This window comes from Knufia obscura, assembly GCF_036327395.1.
Source record: "Knufia obscura strain CCFEE 5817 isolate CBS 148926 chromosome Unknown scaffold_4, whole genome shotgun sequence".
Taxonomy (NCBI): Eukaryota; Fungi; Ascomycota; class Eurotiomycetes; order Chaetothyriales; family Trichomeriaceae; genus Knufia; species Knufia obscura.
Window position 1 is genome coordinate 659176 of NW_027042690.1, and position 19336 is coordinate 678511.

Genomic DNA, 19336 nt, shown 5'->3' on the forward strand with positions numbered 1-19336 from the left:
TTTCACTCTTGCTGGAAAGACATGGCTCCGAGATCCGAATGAGCCATGGACGCGAATACCAGGCTGGCTGAGTCTAATTATCACCCAGCTGGGCTGAAAACAGACTGGCTGCCCCAATATGCCTTCCGATAATCAATCCGCAACTTCTATCCCTCCACCTGCTACCCGAAAGCCCCGAAGAGGATCACGAGCATCAATCGTCAATGATCCTAATTCGTCAGCCATGAGTCAGCCAGCAAGGACCGGTCACCATGCCGCTTCGCAGTCGGAGGATTTGACGGTCTTCAGTGACCTTACCGAGCCCCCCGCAAGCACTTCCCAGCCAGAAAATAAAGGCCTGACGGGCGACATACAAGGCGGACTATCGGGGTTGTATAACAAGTTCAAAGCTAGTATGGCCGCTACGAAAGATGCAGAGGATATGCTCAAGGCTAATGGCACTGATGTCACTGCGCCGGCCAGCACTGAAAATACAACAATTGTCACTTCTGGCAGAACGTCTCGCGTGCATTCACCTAGGGTCAGTGCTGCCGACTCCCACCACAGGCTGGAGATACCTTTGCCTAAACCATCTGCAAAGGCCACAAAGCTGAATCTTCCATCTCCAGGCCTAAGATCTCCCCATGCTGGTCCCTCGTCCGGAAATCTTGCTGAACCTACCCTGACAACATTCCAAGCTACCATGAACAACAGATCTCATTCAAGAACTGGCTCCTCTCAAGATCCTGACGAGTCTCTCAATCTCGACCAAACCTTCCTGAGCCCTGCTGACGAGCACAATCTGCGGAAGGTGCTTTCCAGAATGGATCAAGATGCAAGATCGGGACGACAGGAAAGGCGACTGAATTCTCCACCTCCTCTCGCTAAGATCGACACCAGGGCTGCTACCCACTCGAGAGGCATCTCAGAAGCCTCGAATCATGATCAGCGCCATACTCCATCGAGTCGCCCTACTCCTCAAAGTGCTACTCAAGACGATTCACTGACGAGGGTAGTGTCGAACAAGCTGGATTCACCAAAAGTTAACCGACTGCCTACTAATACTCTAAATTTGCTCGATACGCACGAGTCTGATTACCCTACTTCGCACAACTTGGCTCGCGTTAGAGGCGCTGCAGAAATGGCGTTGTCTCCGACTACCCGTTCACGCAATTCAAAACCGAGATCCATCTCTCGAGTCAGCCATTACAAATTACCGGGCTTCCCCGTCTCCCGTACCTCCTCCACTGATTCTACTCGCACCTCGACTACCGTCGCCGCAGCCAGAGAACGCAGCCGGCTGGCAGGGGACGGACATCAAGAGGGCCAGCCATCTACCTCTCATTCGCGCCCCTCAAGTAGGATGAGGAACAGACTCTTAAAGAAAGAGTTTTGGATGAGAGACGAGAACGCCCGTGATTGCTTCCGTTGTGGAGAGCCTTTTACTATGGTGCGTCGAAAGCACCACTGCCGGACGTGCGGGCAAATTTTCGACAACAAATGCACAACACTACTCGGAGGCAGTTACTTCGGTGTCCCCGGTGCTATCAGGGTTTGCAAACCTTGCGAGGTTATCATCACCTCTCAGGAGGACGACTCTTCTGATTACTCCGACGACATGACCACCGCGGACCTGTCCGCGAGACCGAGGACTCCTGATTTCAGCCAAGCTCGCTATGACGACGACAACATTTCAGTAGTATCACACAGTCTAGAGCATATTGCGAGAACGCCGGTCATGAACCTTCCTGTTCGTCGAGCGTTCGATAAGAGTAATCACTCATCAGCGATATTTGAGATCGATGCTCCAGACCACGGACTGCCACGTCCAAGCTCTTCGAGGTCTCTGAGGACAGCACATTCAATGGGGTATGGTCACAAGCGCCATCATTCGAAGCACACCCATATCCGCAGCGTGAAAGCCTATCATGAGGACAGAGTGCCTTTTCAACGGCAGACAGTCGAGGACTTGCGAGGTCAGCGGAACTCTGCTTTCCACAGAGACAGTGTCATCGACCCCGAGCTAGCTCAATATCTTTCGGATGATGCCTCCAGCGATGATGAGCCTACCTTGCACCCGTCGCATTCATCCGAGAAGCTTTCCAGAAGCGGACCGGATCATGACAGAACTACGATTAGCGGCCTTCTGGCAGCTGTTCGGAAAGGCAGATCGCGTATGGGCGACAGGAGCATCGCCAGTTTCCTCAATTTCAACAACCGAGATGCTGACGATGCAGCGAGTATAGTCAGTGCTCGTGCTATCGATGGCCCTCGAGGCTCTCGGAAGAGAAATCTCAGTGTCGCAAGCAGTGTCCATCACAAGCTGACTCCACGTGCGACCAAGGAGCGTCTCCATGTGGTGCTACCCCCAGAACTCGACATGCCGCCATCTCCAGCATTACGTGGAAGCAGGATGATCAGGAGTGCTTCCATGCATGGTAATAGTGCTCCTACGCTGGAGCTCAATCGTGCCAGTATCCAACATGTGCACAAGATGTTGAGGCAACTATTGAAGGATGCAGAAGTGCCCAAAGTCTCGAGTTGGGAGAATGCTTTGATACCTATCCTTCTGCGAGCGACCGATGACGTTGACCCTGACGTTCAGGGCGGCGACGACATTGATATACGCAGTTACGTGAAGCTAAAGAAGATCCCTGGCGGGAAGCCGATGGATACATCGTATACTTCTGGCCTGATCTTCACGAAGAATGTTGCGCTCAAAAGCATGCAACGATCGATTCCCAGACCAAGGATCTTGATCATCACATTTCCACTAGAATATGCTCGGACTGAATCACATTTCATGAGCCTCGACCCGGTCATACGGCAGGAACGAGAGTATCTCGAGAACCTGGTGTCCAGAATTGCAGCGTTGAGGCCAGATGTTCTCCTAGCGCAGAAGAACATCTCTGGCCTCGCCCTTGAGCTTCTGGACAAGGTGAACATCTCCGTGGTCTACAATGTGAAGCCTTCGGTGCTCGAAGCTGTCTCGCGATGTACTCACACAACAATTTACCACTCCATCGATAAGCTTACCTCCCCAGCTGGCGAGCTCGGAACATGTGGCATGTTCGAAGTCAAGACCTATCTAGCTGAAGGACGTCGCAAAACATATGTCTATCTGTCCGGTTGTCCCCCAGAACTGGGCTGTACGATAGCTTTGCGCGGTGCGAATCGGCAAACACTGGGAATGATCAAGCGGATCACTGACTTCATGATATATGTTGTCTACAACCTCAAGCTTGAGACCTGCTTGATGAGAGATGAGTGGGCACTAATTCCTTCTAGCGACGATCTCGCACGTAGCTCTGTCGGAAGCACCTCGTCGAAGGCGAAACAGCAAGGCGATACTCCATCGACAAATCGAGAAGCTGGCGGAAGTCATAACTCTGGGTCGCGAGAGCTATCGTCAACAACGCAAACGATTGGCACAGCAGAGGCCAAGTCCGATGTACCACCTGACGTGAAGCGACTGGACACCAACGACTCTGGTGATATACCCGCAGATATACCAGTGCCGACTTTCTACCAAGACCTGGCCGACAAACACGAGACCCGAATCTTATCAGCTTCACCGTTCGTCAAGTTTTCGCAACCTTATCTCTTGCAGCGCGCCCGTGAGCTAGAAAGACGAGTGGCATATCTCAAAACGCTTCGGGATCAAGATCTTTCGGACAGTGTCAGCTTGGAGGAGAAAACGAAAGCACAAAAGTTCACGTTGATACAGCCCGAGATGGTCCACAATACACTTGAGGGCGCGAGCAGAAAAGTCCGGGAAATTGTGCATGCTGTCCATGATGCAGAATATGACAAGGCTCTTTACCACTATGAAACTCAGAAAAAGGGCTGGGAGGCACATCTGGCGAACAACAGAAACCTCTTCGATCCATACGCTCATCAAAACATCGTCGTCTTATTCAGCACCGTCTCAACGCACACTCACGTGCCTTGTTCAGGACCTGACATGCTCGCATTCAGCTTCTACAACGAGCATGAGCACGACCAAGATTACGAAGCCGATTGTACTTTGGGCCAATTTGTCGAAGACCTGTGCTACAGAGCGAACGATCACTGTCCGGCAGAATCCTGTGGTAAGCGTATGCACGAACATCAGCGGCAGTACGTTCATGGCGAAGCACAAATCACGGTCTTTATCGAGCCCTTCCCACCGAAGCTCCGCGGCTTACAAGATGTCATCCTCATGTGGAGCACTTGCAAGATCTGTGGAACCGAGACAACGGTCGCTCCTATGTCATCAGACACCTGGAAATACTCCTTTGGCAAGTACCTTGAGCTTTCCTTCTGGAGTGCAGACCTACATGCAAGAGCTGGCGGGTGCCCCCACGATCTTCACCGTGACCATTTACGATACTTTGGCTACAAAGGCTTCGCACTCAGAGTTCACTATGATGCTATTGACCTGCTAGAGATCATTGTGCCAAGGATGCGCATTACGTGGAAGGTTGACAATGATCTGAAGTTCAGAAATGACGTTTTCACCAAGCTGGAGCACCGGATCACAAGATTCATGGTGTCTGTGAAGCTACGTCTCAAGAGCATTAATGTTGAGATATTACTTCCAGATTCGGCCGACGCATGCCGCAACGAAGTCGAAAGACTTACCAAACAGGCCAACGAGGATCACACCATGCTCGTTAAGAAATTGCAAGAGTCGTACACCAATTCCCAGCACTGGGAGATCATACCTTTGAATCTTGCTATGAGAGCCCTGCAGGAAAAAGTGGCCGACTGGGACGAAGCTTTCACAGAATTTGAGAACAACTTTTTCCCCTCGGAAAAAGATATTCGACGACTCGCTACCCTACAGTTGAAGAAGATCTTCCTTGATCGTGATGTCTCTGTTACATCTCTAACCTCGGGCGAAGATGATATATCGATCGCGGGTACTGACGCAGTCGACGAGAAAGAGCCGTCGCCTGAAAGTCCAGGTGTTACTCGCAAGTTGTCACCTGAAAAGACACATAACGTCCTCCGGTCTGTGATGGAAGAGAATATCAGCAGCGGTGGCGACGTGGAAGACGAGAAGCCTCCTCTTGTCCCTTCGACGTCCAGACCTCAGACGCCTCCACCTTTCGCGCAGTCAGGACTATCGAGCCCAGAAGATGTGCGTCATGCTTCTGCTGAATTAGAACATCTCGATCTAGCATTGCCAGATGCCACACCACGCTCAAGTGCCGCAACTATAGTGCCTTTACCTCAGACCACTCCTGGATCACTAGATACAAGTTCTTCTCATCCTATGGTACCTCAAATGCCAAATGATGAGCCAAGCGTCTCGGAGAATGCTCTTCCTGCGCAGACGAACGAGGCATCTCAAGGATCTGCAACAGAGAACACCCGAATGCCACTGCCGAGTAAGACCCAGCTGCCCACTCCGTCACGCTCGTCGACCCGGCGCGGTACTGTAAGCCGACCAACCTCGCCGATACTGGTCAGGGCACAGTCTCAGCCAGCAGGAACGCTGCCGATACGGAAAGATCTTGGTCAGCTACAGAGGCAGAGCACTATGTCTGCAATACACGCAATGAACGGTTTCGGGTCGGGGAGTGACCGCAAAATCAATGAAGGTCAGCAAGATTCTTCGGACAAGAAATTTTCGGAGCGTGTGCTTGGTCTGTCTTCTGTCAAAGGTCACAGGTCGTTTATACCAAGAGCCATTGCAGCGGCAAGGAAGGAATCGAAGGTGTCGAGTCTTGCCAAACACTTTGAGCAGTTGACACGAGAGTTCGAGCAAGCACGACTGCGCGAACGACGACAAAGAGCAAGTAAGACAAGGCGCTCCCAATTTTACCCCGCCTTCGCACCGAAGCCGACAGTCGAGATCTATAAGAACGTCAACGAGGCTGTGGATGAAGTTGATGAATCGGAAGAGAGTCTGCAAGTCCCAGAAAATCAAGCTGTTGAACCTGCTGACACAGAAACTATGGCTCAAGGCATGGCAGAAACCACACAGGCGGCAAGGAATGGGAAAGGTCAACACGTTGAAGAAGTCCCCGGAGACACATCAACCGATTTGACAGAAAACGAAATAGAGATACAACAGTCATGTCTTGCTCCATCCGATGTCGAAGAGAGGACAGATGTCGAGGATGAGGAGGACGACAACATTGTTCTGCCAGACAGTCCTGAGGATCTGCTGCGTATGTCGCAAGATGACGATGTTGCGTTCAAAGATCTTCCCAAACACGAGAGGACGTCATTGATGAAGATGCTTACAAACTTCTGGGCGGAACGGTCCTCAAGTGGTTGGGCGGTGTTGGAGTATCCTCTGCTGCAGTCTGACCACATCTTCGCGGATTGCGACATTGTCGTTCGTGAAGACGAGCTCAGTTCTATTATCGCTTTCGCTCTTGACTCAGCAGACTACAAGACCATGCTGAACGATATATCCAGCCACGTTCCGAACAAGTCAACAGAGTCGTCTCAAACTCTTGAGGCCGCAAATGAAGACGAAGATGTCATTTCTCACTCGCTCCTCCGCAAGAAAGGCTCCCACCTCAAATACCAATTTGGAGACGGGCCGGCCAAGTTCTTATGCAAAGTCTTCTTCGCCGAACAGTTCGATGCCATGCGTCGCAAATGTGGCGTAGCCGACCGCTTCATCGAATCTCTTTCGCGGTGCATGAAGTTTGACAGCAGAGGTGGGAAGTCTAAATCTCTCTTCCTGAAGACTCTAGACGACAGGTTTGTTCTGAAATCTCTTTCTCCAGTCGAGACACAATCCTTCCTCAAATTCGCGCCCAACTACTTCCAGATCATGTCTGAAGCATTCTTCCACGATCTACCATCTGTCATCGCGAAGATGCTGGGGTTCTACCAGATCATCGTGAAGAACCCCATTACAGGTGTTGAACACAATTGGTTCCTGCTTGTTATGGAGAACCTCTTCTACGACCGGATACCGACGCGGATCTTTGATTTGAAGGGCAGCATGCGGAATCGTAAGATCAATGCGACGGGTGAACGCAACGAAGTCCTCCTTGATGAGAACATGGTCGACTACATCTACGAGTCGCCCCTTTTCTCCCGCGAACATAGTAAGAAACTTCTGCGCACCTCAGTCCACAACGATACCCTTTTCCTTGCACGACAGAATGTCATGGACTACAGTCTCATGATTGCCATTGATGTAACGCGCAAGGAACTTGTCGTGGGCATCATCGACTGTATACGCACCTACACCTGGGACAAGAAACTCGAGTCCTGGATCAAAGATCGTGGATTCATCAGTGCGGTCATGGGTGCGAGTGGGGTTGCTCAGGGGGTGAGTGGAGGCAAGAATCGACCCACGGTCACGAGTCCGAAGGAATACAAACGGAGGTTCAGGGAAGCAATGAGCAGATATGTGCTTGAGGCACCGAGTTGTTGGCATCAGTTCAAGCCGAAGAACGAGAGGGAAGCGGTATGGAAGATTCCTGCTAGAAACGGGAAGAAAGGTGGGGACGGAAGTGGGAGGGAAGATGTGCAGCTTACTGCTAGTTAGCTGAGGAGTAATCTGGGGTCTTCTTGTTGGCGTTCGGTGGTGATGCGTCTGGATATGGGAAAAGTCAGCGTTTGGGAGCATTAGCGTTGGTACGGACAGCATTTAGAGCGCACGGATCATGATTGGATGACGGTACGAGGTATGGCATTATGTTTCAAGATGAGTATTGTCTTCTTCCTTCCTTCTTTCCTTCCTCCTTACTTTTCCCCTATCATGTCGTCTTTGACCGCTTTGAGCATCTCTGAGCAGGTGTTGTCTTGCATGTATTGCTCCAGCCTTTCGACAGCAATATCATCTTCAACCGCATCGAGTGGGTGGTCAAGGACAATGAAGCCTTGGTCTTCCGGTCGCTTAAGGTGAAGTTCATGGATGCGGTTCGATTCGGAGAGGTAGCCCTTGAGCATTGGTGGACGGTACTTCTTGGACATCGCCCTGGCTTCTGGTCAGAACAGTATTTGCAAGGCAGAGGTGAGATGAAGCATACTTGTTCTGAGCTGCTTGCGGCATATTGCAGACTTGTGGTTATCAAGGTAGGGTATCGGAAGATGCCAAGCCAAGACTATCTGGTCTGATATTGCGAGGCTCCGTGGAGGAATTGGGAAGCTGCTGTGGTGATGTGAAGGAACACAGGGAGAACGCGCAGTAGTTGAAGTATCATGACTGCTAAGTACTTATAGGTATTCAGCTACTCATTGATGTGTTTTCCAAGGTGTTGCTAATATGCCCTCTCCCATGTCCCTTGACGATGCGGATCCATCTGCGGGATCGCATGATCCGAGCTGTACACTCCGGCCAATAGCCACCGATTTGGTGCTGCTGAAGAGACATGATTGGATGATCCCATCGCTTCCTTCCTTTACAAGAATCCAGCCTTGCACCCACGCTGTGCATAGTACAGTAGCCAATGGCCAATAGCCACCGACTTGCTGCTGTCTGACTGGCTCGACCATGCTTCGCGTCGGTCAACGAACGCCGCGGTCATATTGTGGCTTGAATCGCCGGTCCTAAGTTGCGCGACCGTAAGCCTACACCAAACGAGAATTGTCATTCTCGCGGCTACCTGTTCATCTGGGGTGCCCAGTCGATTCAATTGCCTTGCTGATTCCCATCATCATAACTTGCCTGGTCTTACCGTTTCTGGAGTGCTTCGAGCTATGCTTAGCCTAGAGCGTACTAGTGAGTTCACTGTCGATGACAAAGTCGGGGGTAGAGTCCAGGGTAGAGTCGAAGGTAAAGTCGAAGGTAAAGTCAAAGGTAAAGTCGAGGGCAACTCCACAAAAATTGGAGCTTTCTTCGAATGGCGGCTCCACTAACGATCCCGTTTCCTAGTATCAGCTTCTGTATTGAAACACATATTACTGACAAAGAACGGCAAGCACGAGGTGTCTCTATCACGTCTAGTGTTTCGTGTCTATGTCAGTGAACGTGCAGATCATGTATAGCAAGCCGTTCAGGCAAATGATGATTCGATCGTGACTTCTGCCAAATTCATGCGCTACAGAAGATACGGTCCAGCCGCATGTTACGATGAACGATCTCCCAATGAGTCAAGAGCTTTCCTGGCGGGAACATTGCCGTAGGCAATCTGTTTTGAGTATTTGCTGGGACATTGGGTAACTTCATCATCCCATTCAGCTTTTGTGCACAAGCCGCTGCCATGCCACTGCAAGGCTTCACCCCGACTATGCATCGACTCTATCTACCGTACGATGAGTGCATTGATCTAGCTTCCACCAATTCAACATCCTCTCAGACACCACCGCGTCTCATCTCTTGGCTCTCTCATTTCCTTCCGACTCATCATCCATGTCCGCATTCCCACCTTAGTCATAGGATTTGAACTCACTACCCCGAGGCTGAACCTGGTTGCTGGCTCCGCCGAGGCCTTGCTAGAGTCTGCTTCAGTCGTGCATAGGCGCCTCGCGCTTAATTCAAGGGACATTTCGGGAGGTTGTATCGGGGGTCGCGAGTGCGGGTTCGTGTTTTGGTCTTAGCACTCTTCTTGTTATTCTTTGGCTTCTGCTGGTCTTCTTTCTCCTCTTTGGCATCACTACGACTTTCATCACCATGGTTGGAAGGATTGGGAGCTGCGTTGCTGGCAATACTGTTGATATGCGGCGTTCCGGCTCCACCGTCGTCTTGAGCATGGTAGGTGTGACCACCGCCGATTCTGTTTCGGGGCAGATTGAGCTCAGCAGCAAGTCGTATGGCAACCTCATCTCTGATCGGAGTTCTGCGGTTTCGGCGTCGATGTGCTCTTTGTCGAGGTGCTCTCATAATGAATTGAGGAGGAGCTTCTGGCTGACGTTCTGGTCTCCCATCCAATGGCTCGCTTGGTGTTTCTCCTTGGCTTCCGTCTGCACTGCCATGGTCTTGCTCATTGGTTCGGTGGTATGACATGGTTGTTTAGGGGCTTGAAGATTGTGATTGTTGATAGAGGTTCGGGTCCGGATAGCTATGGTGTCAGGTTTTGGTTGTTTCAGTCAGGATGGCCAAGATGCAGCAACAAGAGCTTTATATAGTGAGGAAGCATGGCACGATGGAAGCTTCACCACAGATCCAGGAAGCTGGCAGAGTTTTGATGCTTCATTGACAATCAAGACCGTGTCTGCCGACAAAGCATTGACAATTCCGACGACAGCTTTCTCGTCGTATCTAGTTATAGATCGTGGCATCCACAAGGAGTAAAGAGATACCTACTTCTTCCATGAACGGGCGTGAATCAGCTTGACACGCGTGCCATCACCGGCTTGAATGAGGAACCAGCAGCCATTGTCTGAAGCAGCATTTCAAACTGTTGTACAGCGTGCCATCGACCACCTGATAATCACACGGTTTCTTTACCTTTGTCATAGTTGCGAAGAGGAATCGAACGAGAATCTCGCGCAAGACCATCGACATCGTGACTTGAGCAGTACGTGCAGACCCTTGTTGCCCGCAAACTAGGTGACTTTTCCTGACAAATAGACCTCAATGGCAAGCATTGATTGCATTGCATCGGATGCTGCTGAATAACTACCGCGGCTTCCAAGCTTTTCGATCGCGTCTCATGTTGTCGAACCTTTTAGGTTATGGAAGATGGTGAACTTGAAGCGGCAAGCTCCAACTGTGGCTGTGCAGACTGCGCAAGAGGTACATCTCGTCAACCGTATAAATCATACAAGTCTCGATGGCACCAGTGGCGAACGGAGATTACTTCACCTCAATTTCATGCCAAGACATTACGTAGGTCAAGGTTCAAGCTACGTGTTGCCATGCAGCACTCAGCCTTCTTAATGTTCTTCGGTGACATATCAGAACCACTTTCTACTCTTTCAATTCCGGAGCAGCCGCCATCATGGCTCGTATACAACTCCCAGACAGCACCGACTCTCTGAGAACGTTCTACAAGTTCAACATCCCGCCGATATTACAGCCGCGACTAACGTGGAAATATTGTCTCGCCTCAGCTGCTCTGCTATATGTGTCTTACTGCTTTATCGCCGGAACACCACTTTTCTCATCCAACCTGCCTCGCTACACAGGTCCCCACGATGTTGGAGCAATCGATATCGAGGTACCGGTGAGAGAGCCAAGGCAAATTCATGGTGCTGTCTTCAAGGACAACGCAGAACCAGCATTCGAGCTTCAGACCGTGCTCTTCACGCTTTACTACCCTGCCGCCAAGGGTGCAAAAACCGGAAAGCATCACCTATGGGTGCCGAAGCCACTATGGCTGACAGCCGTGGGCTATGCCAAGTTTGCGCACATCAGCAACTCCCTCACCAACAACCTCTTCACTGGCGCAATGGGGGTATTAGTCGGACGAACCAGCATCCCTGCAGAAGTCGATGTGCCGCTTGTCTCGACAGAGGACCTCTTGCAGGATGTGCTAGCGGACGTTTCGCCTTCAGCGAAGAAAACGCCAAGACCTATTCAAACGGTAACCTCAAATGGCTTGCCTATCATTATTTTCACTCATGGCATGGCTTCTTCGCGGACACAGTACTCTCATTACCTCGCCGAGCTTGCCAGTAGAGGATACGTTTGCGCCGCAATCGAACATCGCGACGGGTCAGGTCCAGGAACTGAGATCATTGACTCCTCGGAGAGCCCGGCGACCAGGACAAACAAGTTGCATTTCGGTCTCGAGGATGTAAAGAGCTCGCCGCACTCGCCAGACCCAAACTCCAAGCTCGATACCGAAGAGTTCAAGCACGCTCAGCTTGCATTTCGAGAGGCTGAAATCCTCGAGACAACGCACATAGTCCACAGCCTGAACGTTGCGGGCCGTGGCGAGAAGATCCTCGCCGCTAACTCCCGCTCCCAGGGATCCGGCGCGGGTCTCCCAAGCCTGTGGGTCAACCGTCTGAACATAAACGCCACAATCCTCGCAGGTCACTCATACGGCGCCACCGGCGCACTCCAAGGCCTCAAACCAGGAAAAGACATGCCGTCAATTTTCGCAGGCGGTATCGCGCTTGACCCAGGTAAATCCTCCGGCCGACTAAACACAGACGTCGACGTCCCACTCCTAATCATCCACTCAACCTCCTGGTCATCCAAGCACAGCGTCTTCTACGGCCAGCCGCACTTCAACGTCGTGCGCAAGATCGCACAGAACCTGAACAAGAAGGGTATCGCTGGCTGGTTCATGACCAGTCTTGGCACGAGTCACCCGTCTGTGACGGATGCGCCGCTTATTGAGCCGACGTTGCTGAAGTGGACGACTGGAGCTGGTATTGATGCGCATGAGGGGTTGAGGCAGTATGTGCATGTTAGCAATGATTTTGGGAGGTATGTTACGAGTGGGAAGATGCAGAATTTGTTGGCGTTGCCGGCTAATAGCCCGGAGTACAATAAGGAGAACAAGGGGATGGATAAGGAGTGGAGGGAGTATTGGCAGGTTCATGTTAGTCCTGTTGGGTCTTCGTAGATTTGGCCTTGGATTAGACAGATTAGACTCTTGTAAAATTGATTCCTACATTTTCCTATTGCGGATGACGCCTGTCGCTCGCATGACAGATGTTATATAGGTGGACCCGGGCCAGCGTTGAAGTGCCGTCCGCATATCTGATTTTGAAAGGAAATGGTCTACGGCTCGAAGTGAAGCTCGGGGGTGCAAGGCATTTCCATCTCGGATGGGGTGGTTTGACACCTCGGTATTTAGGCTTTCCACCCCCCGTTGTGCCCCTGTGAGGAGTCGCAGTCGAGCCAAAACATTTGAGGGGACCGTACGACGCTTGCCTTCATCATGGCTGCCACCTCAGTACATGTCATTGTCAACAAGTCTCCCTTTTGGGTCGAGAGAAGCAACTCCTAGCACTCTTGGAAGCGTTGGCAAAACACATCGCAACATGTCACAATTCATTCCGGACGAAAATGCATTCACCCAACTTAAGGACAAAGTCGTCGTCATGACAGGGTGAGCCTCAACCCTCCTAGCTCCCAACTGACCCGCTGAGATCAAGTCCAGCGCGGCAACTGGTATCGGCGCCGCAACCGCAACACTCCTCGTCCAAGCCGGCGCAACCGTCGTCTTCGGCGATATAGCAATCAAGCCCGCCGAAGACCTAGTCGACCGCCTGACAACTAACACAACAGAATACCCCGGCACGATCTCCTTCGTCAAATGCGACGTGACGAACTACAACGACATCTACACGCTCTTCAAGACCGCACACGAAAAGTACGGCCGTATCGACCATGCCATTTCCTGTGCTGGCATCCTGGAGCAGGGCGCGTGGTTCGATCCCGGTTTGACTATTGAGAGTGTAGGTCGGCAACAAGCGACTACGGCTGTGATTGACGTGAATGTGATTGGGAGCGCTAACTTTGCTCGCATTGCTGTTGTGTTTCTAAGGGATGGGTTGGAGAAGGGGATGGGGAAGGGCGAGAATCGGAGTCTGACGTTGCTGTCGAGTGTTAATGCTTTTAGAGACAGTCCGGGGTTGTATATGTATCAGGTGAGTATATCTTCACTGACTTAGCTGGGCATTAGCATGCGGCACGCACTGCTGATATCAATGATAGACCTCAAAGCATGCCATTCAAGGCCTCATGCGATCTATGCGCAAGATCATGTATGAACGTGATGGTATCAGGGTCAATTGTGTCTGTCCTGGCGTGACTGATACGCCGATGACTCAAGGTATAGTCGAGAAATTCAAGGATGCTGGCTTGTTCTGGCAGAGCGCGGACTCAGTCGCGCGTATCATAGTTGGGATACAATGCTCGGGGCAGATGACTGGGAAGGCAATATACATTGAGGGCGGTGACGGTTGGGAGTTTGAGGATAGCTTATACCAAACACAACCGCAGTGGCTGGGCGAGGAGCCCACTCGAAGGATGAGGACGAATACGGAGGCTGTGAACAAGGTAAGCATCATGCTGCAATGGGAAGGTTCTGGTCTGACGATATTTGCAGGGTGCATTGATTAAGAGGTTCTAGGTAGGTGCGCTAGTGTCCAGATCACAGACATCATGCTGCCGATGGGTCGCCATGTATGTTGTGCTTGGGAACCACATACAAAGTGATTCGAAACCACAGCTTGATATTCCTGATGCTATTGACATTTCTATTGTCGCTCGAACGCCGCTAGCGAAGCATGCAATGCTGTTAAGTTATCCTGTCTAATGATGCTTCTGGTTCATGTTTTTATGCAGTGCTCCGATCATGCTGTTGGCTGAACATCCTGACCCTCCTTCAAAGCATGAAAACTTTGTGCAGCAAACTTAGGCTCTTCAACGACTTTGCTCGCCTCGGTCTGCATAGGCGACAGACCCCATTTCTCGAACATAGCCTTGTCTTCGTCCCAGCCATTGCAGTCCGTGGTCAACATCTTCTCCCCAGTGAAAACGGCATTGGCACCTGCCATGAAGCACAACATTTGTTCACTTTCCGGCATGCTGATTCGGCCCGCAGCAAGCCGAATGATAGTGCTCGGCATTACAAGTCGTGCTGTTGCAATACACCGGACGATATCTTCTAGCTTGACGGGCTCATTACCGTACATTGGTGTTCCTTTGATAGGTACTAGCTTGTTGACAGGGAAAGATTCTGGATGTGCGGGTAATGTTGCTAGCGAATGGATCAGGCCAACGTGGTCCGTTTGTGGTACTTCTCCGAGACCAAGGATTCCACCACTGCAGACATGGATTCCAGCTTCTCGCACATTCTCAATAGTCTGTAGCCTCTCGTCGTAGCTTCGGGTGGATATGACGTTCGGATAGTGCTCTCGACTGGTGTCCAGATTGTGGTTATATGCAGTCAAACCGGCCTCTTTTAGCTCTTTTGCCTGCTCCTTGTCCAACATTCCAAGAGTCACACATGCTTCCATGCCCATGCCTCGAACACCTTTGACCATGTCTACGATGTTCTTCATGCCTCGAGTTCGGCCTTTCATGTCCCTCCATGCAGCGCCCATGCAGAATCTGTTACTGCCATTGGCCTTTGCTATCCTGGCAGCTTCGAGGACTGAGTCGACTGTGGACAGTTTGGTAGCTGTTAGGTTCGTCTTGTATCGGGAGGATTGTGCGCAGTAGGAGCAGTCTTCTGTACAGCCTCCGGTCTTGATGTTCATGAGAGTGCATAGCTGGACAGCGCCGGGCTTGTGGAAGCGTCTGTGTACAGTGCTCTACATTGATATCAGCGTCGGCATTTCAATACTGTAGGCTCCTCTTACCGCAGCATAAGCTAAGTCCATAAGAGGAGTCTTGTAGACTTCCGAGATTTCATCCCTGGTCCATGTGTTTCTAGGGACAGAAGCGTTTACGGCTTCATCAAACACAGATCTGGGGGAGGGAGTGGGAGGGGCAGTATGTGGTATCGCTGCTGATGTGCGAGGGACATCGTGAACAATGCTGTAGCTCCTGTAGGAGATGTGCTGGACAGCTTTTCGTGCTGCCCTTTGGCAGACAAGTGTTGACTCCATGTCGAAAAGTTGTGTGTTACCGATCTCGAAGCATGTAACGCATGCCGGACAGATGTGTTTGGATTTGTCGGTGTTGAGATGTTGGTGGGGCTTTATGTTGATATGCAGGAACACGATAGGCAAGCCCCCAAGCCTGCAAGCTCAACGCCGGCAGGTGCGCCTCGGGAGCCCCACCTGCACCTTCCTCGGTTACCGCAACCAATCCACGCCATCGCATTTCTATCAATACCTTTCCCCAAGCACGTTATCTGTGTCTTACCGCCATTTCACATCCACGATGTCGGCACCAGGGACATGCACGATCTCTTTAGCATGCACAAACATGTGTCAGGATCGGAGCACAGCTGCGAGACGAGCTTGGGAGTCGACATCGTCTTAAGCTACGTGACAAAACTGTTTCGGTAGGTCTATTGAAATGAAGGTACATCCTCGTTTTCTTCTCTACTGCAAGTCTCGTCATGCATTTGCGTGAGGGTACGTTGGAAGATATCCCGTATGTTGCCGACATTGGCTGTGAAGCTCTCTGGGACGACGAAATTGTGCAGTACCTAGCTCCTAATCGTGCAGACTATCCCCGAAGCCATAGAGACAACTACCTGTACCGAACCAAGAAAAGATTCTTTGCCGGCGACAGGTTGATAGTTGCGGTCACCGAAGATGAAGATGAGGCTAGGACGGGCAAAGAGACGATTGCAGGCTTCGCTTTTTGGTCTGACACGAAAGGCACCTCGAAACCACAACCGTTGCCAACGTCAATCCTAGGAAACAGTGAGAACAATCCGCAATGGATGGGACAAAAAGTTGACAGGTTCAGGGTTTGAGCAATTCGTGCTAAGAATAGAAGGAACCTACAGATGGTACTTCAATATCGATAGGTCCTACAACAAGCTCAGATTCGCCAAGTTCTGGCAGGTCCTTTCCGAGAATCCTTTCTTCGAGGATATCACCCATCACTGGGAGCTAGAAGTGCTCGCTGTTCATCCAGCTTATCAGAGGCAAGGGCTCGGCTCAACCTTATTGTCCTGGGGCATGGTCCAAGCTTCACGCCATCAGCTTCCGGTTGTGGTTGCGGCTACACACAATGGCAAACACCTTTACAGGAAGCATGGCTTCAAGGAATGTGGTCGTATCGATCTCCCAGACAGTGCATTCTCCTGGACGGCAATGGTACGATATCCTGGACAGGCGCGCCCCCCAGACATGGATCCAAGCCCTTGGCTTAGCAGCGTGCTGTGCCATACAAGCTTCCGATGTGTTGACTGCTAAGACAATTGTCTTTGTCACTGTTTGCGGTGGCCTCGAGAAATCGAGCCTGTGTCTGAACATAGCATTGTTCTTTGTTCAGCTTACACGAAACCTTGAACGAAGGACGTTTTACACCATGGCTCTCCATGTGCGTGACTTACTTGCAAAAACCTACTCGAGACATGGCTCAACCTGGAAATATTCGTGCGAACACTCCTCTCACAGAAACCCAGAGTCGCGCACATACTTGGGGCGTCGAGCTGGAGTGCATCTTTGCCTTTCACAGGAAAAGACTTGAGAAAGTCCTTCAAACGTACACCGAAGATCTGAGACCCGAGATTGACGAGGGACCTGAGCGTGCTCATGACAGGATTCTACAGAAAGTCAAAAGCAATGAGTTCGATGATGCAAATCAATGTCGCACAAAATGGCCTAGCTGGCTGCTTCGAGTCCCCAAATCTGATCGAGCCTTTCGGCTTTCACGGAAGCTCGGAGATCATTCAAATGAAGTTGGCTGGACTTTCTGGGAGAGGTTACAATTCCGTGAAGGGGAGGACGACCTGAAAGCCAAACCAGTATATCGCACTTATGCCCTGGAGCCTCTTCTGATAGCTCAGGACGTTCTTAGTGAGAAGCAGTTGACGCCACGAATCATTGGCGGTAAGATTCAACACTACGGAGGACACCTTGACGCGAATGATTTTGACGAAATATTCAATGCTACATACCATGCTCCGGTCCGTTCCATGCTATTCTCTAGCCTCGAAGCTGCGGTTCTTGCTGAACACAAAGACAAATTCAAATACGACGAATGGATCGTGACACGTGATTTCAGTGTTCCACCAGCTACACAACGAGAAATCGTCGCCGCCCTTGGCTTGCCTGAAGGAGACCGCAAAGAGTGGAATAGTGATGGTGTCGAGCTTGTGTCTAAGAAGTATGATTATGCCGAGCTCGACGTTGGTTGTCAGAAACTTGCGCAGTACCTGGCACAATTTCGGCATGCAGGGCTCAGTGAACCGCTCCGAGGTACTCCAGCTGATGCTGAGGAAGAGGGAGATAGCCGAGGGACCACAGACGATTTGCCCAAGCCAACGGGTGATACTGTGGACACTGGACAGATCAGAACCTGGGGAGCTTTTGACAGCGTCTTCGCTGGTACACATGTCCATATCGGGCTAGATTGGACCCTCGAGGAAGGCGTAGACTTCGATTTTCTCCGTCACTTCGCTTTCCTCCTTATCAGCAATGAGCAACTAATTTCTGGTCTTCATGCATTCAGACGCCATGGCAAGCTCACGTCTTTTACACCCGTAGACGCAGTCTTCACACCTGCCGAGGTCCGCCACCGTACTCGGTCAGAGTACGAAGAGGATCGCATGAAAGAGCTGGCCGAGAAGTACATCTCTCAGCACAGCATATGGTCGAACCAATCAAGCTTCATGAAGTACAACAAGAAGGCGGAAGGTAATACCTGCCAAACACAGCAAGATGCAGCCAATATCCTCTTCAGTGACGGAACGGATCACCTTGAAATCTTCAGAATGTTTCAACGAGAGATGGCGGATTTCGTGCCCGCTCATGGCGTCCTCGTCGACCTGCATCGCATAGCCAATTAGTACAAATACAGCTGTATGTCAGAAGGTGAAAGAGCATATTCACCGCTACCAATATGCACCATCGAGTTCCGTCAGCACGGGTGTACACTCGACGCAGAAGAAGTGAAGCACTGGGTCAAATTTCTCTTCGCACTCGTTCGGCTTGCCGAAAAGCGCGCGAAGCAGACGACAGATTACTTCAATGTACCACTACAACCACTCAGTGCCTATGAAAGCCGTGTTGAGCGCGAGATGGCAAAACACCCCCCTGTACCACTCACAATGGAAGCCTTTTGCAGCGGCAAGAATCTTGACCCCGACCGTGAAGAGATCGACTACTGGAAAGCACGTGTCGAGCAATACGCAGATTCAAAGCAAACATACTTCGCTACAACAGAGGAACGCCGTCGGAGACGCCGTGAACGCAAAGCACGATTTGGCATTCAGCTGACACCCACTGAGCGAGCGGCACTGGAGTCCGCTCCAGGAGCGTCGGAGTACGAAAGGATGACGCGGCAGGAACTACTGACTATGATCAAGGACAGGCTCGGCACTGATATGGGAAGGGACGTTGATCAAAGGCGAATCAAGAGACTGAATGCAGTGAGCAAGAGAGACTTGGTCAAGATGGCTGTGAGGATGGACACCAAGTTGAGGGCAGATGGCGAGTACATCCCGCCGGCTAATGCTGACGAGAACACGACAGGTAGAAGGAAGGCATTGTTGCCTTGATATGAATTTGACGTTTTCGTGCTTCAGCTCTTCCATTAGCGTGCTTGCTCATTCTACTCATAGCGTGCCCCCGGCAGGTATAGCCAGCTATTTGCACCTTCCGACTTTACCCATCCGCACCTTCCTTGCCATGGTCGCACCTTCCCTCATTCCCCCGTCACGCCCTCCTCATCTGGTTCGAGTCTAGCAAGCAAGTACAATCGACCAAGCCACACCTTCCCTCCCCACTACAGACAGGAATGGCAGGCACGATCGATGGGTCATACCTTCCTTGATCCTCGGTCGCTCCCACCTCCCCACATCAATGAAGCAGAGGCAGTCACAACCAGTGCGTCGTGCCTTCCTCATTCAAAAGTCTGGGAGGG

The 19336-nt window shown here is 51.2% G+C and overlaps 9 protein-coding genes across 9 annotated transcripts; 6 read left to right on the plus strand and 3 right to left on the minus strand.

Moving 5' to 3' along the window:
- Nucleotides 1–118: 118 nt before the first annotated feature.
- Nucleotides 119–7483, plus strand: MDM12_1 (Mitochondrial distribution and morphology protein 12; the record flags this gene model as incomplete). The annotated part of the gene is made up of 1 exon (XM_064872596.1): nt 119–7483. One exon carries the CDS (start codon nt 119–121, stop codon nt 7481–7483), a length of 7365 nt encoding a protein of 2454 aa, XP_064731254.1.
- Nucleotides 7484–7680: 197 nt separating this feature from the next.
- Nucleotides 7681–7990, minus strand: PMZ80_004171 (uncharacterized protein; the record flags this gene model as incomplete). Its single annotated transcript, XM_064872597.1, has 2 exons — nt 7681–7915; nt 7968–7990. The coding sequence occupies 2 exons, from the start codon at nt 7988–7990 to the stop codon at nt 7681–7683; spliced, it is 258 nt and encodes an 85-aa protein (XP_064731255.1).
- A 1419-nt stretch (nt 7991–9409) lies between these two features.
- Nucleotides 9410–9883, minus strand: PMZ80_004172 (uncharacterized protein; the record flags this gene model as incomplete). The annotated part of the gene is made up of 1 exon (XM_064872598.1): nt 9410–9883. The coding sequence occupies one exon, from the start codon at nt 9881–9883 to the stop codon at nt 9410–9412; it is 474 nt and encodes a 157-aa protein (XP_064731256.1).
- Nucleotides 9884–10820: 937 nt separating this feature from the next.
- Nucleotides 10821–12398, plus strand: PMZ80_004173 (uncharacterized protein; the record flags this gene model as incomplete). Its single annotated transcript, XM_064872599.1, has 1 exon — nt 10821–12398. The coding sequence occupies one exon, from the start codon at nt 10821–10823 to the stop codon at nt 12396–12398; it is 1578 nt and encodes a 525-aa protein (XP_064731257.1).
- A 421-nt stretch (nt 12399–12819) lies between these two features.
- PMZ80_004174 (uncharacterized protein) lies at nt 12820–13913 on the plus strand (the record flags this gene model as incomplete). The annotated part of the gene is made up of 4 exons (XM_064872600.1): nt 12820–12887; nt 12939–13428; nt 13496–13840; nt 13890–13913. 4 exons carry the CDS (start codon nt 12820–12822, stop codon nt 13911–13913), a joined length of 927 nt encoding a protein of 308 aa, XP_064731258.1.
- A 223-nt stretch (nt 13914–14136) lies between these two features.
- On the minus strand, nt 14137–15396 carry BIO2 (biotin synthase; the record flags this gene model as incomplete). Its single annotated transcript, XM_064872601.1, has 2 exons — nt 14137–15099; nt 15148–15396. 2 exons carry the CDS (start codon nt 15394–15396, stop codon nt 14137–14139), a joined length of 1212 nt encoding a protein of 403 aa, XP_064731259.1.
- A 458-nt stretch (nt 15397–15854) lies between these two features.
- Nucleotides 15855–16662, plus strand: PMZ80_004176 (uncharacterized protein; the record flags this gene model as incomplete). The annotated part of the gene is made up of 2 exons (XM_064872602.1): nt 15855–16164; nt 16211–16662. 2 exons carry the CDS (start codon nt 15855–15857, stop codon nt 16660–16662), a joined length of 762 nt encoding a protein of 253 aa, XP_064731260.1.
- A 161-nt stretch (nt 16663–16823) lies between these two features.
- PMZ80_004177 (uncharacterized protein) lies at nt 16824–18260 on the plus strand (the record flags this gene model as incomplete). Its single annotated transcript, XM_064872603.1, has 1 exon — nt 16824–18260. One exon carries the CDS (start codon nt 16824–16826, stop codon nt 18258–18260), a length of 1437 nt encoding a protein of 478 aa, XP_064731261.1.
- A 15-nt stretch (nt 18261–18275) lies between these two features.
- On the plus strand, nt 18276–18971 carry PMZ80_004178 (uncharacterized protein; the record flags this gene model as incomplete). The annotated part of the gene is made up of 1 exon (XM_064872604.1): nt 18276–18971. One exon carries the CDS (start codon nt 18276–18278, stop codon nt 18969–18971), a length of 696 nt encoding a protein of 231 aa, XP_064731262.1.
- Between the last annotated feature and the right edge of the window lie 365 nt (nt 18972–19336).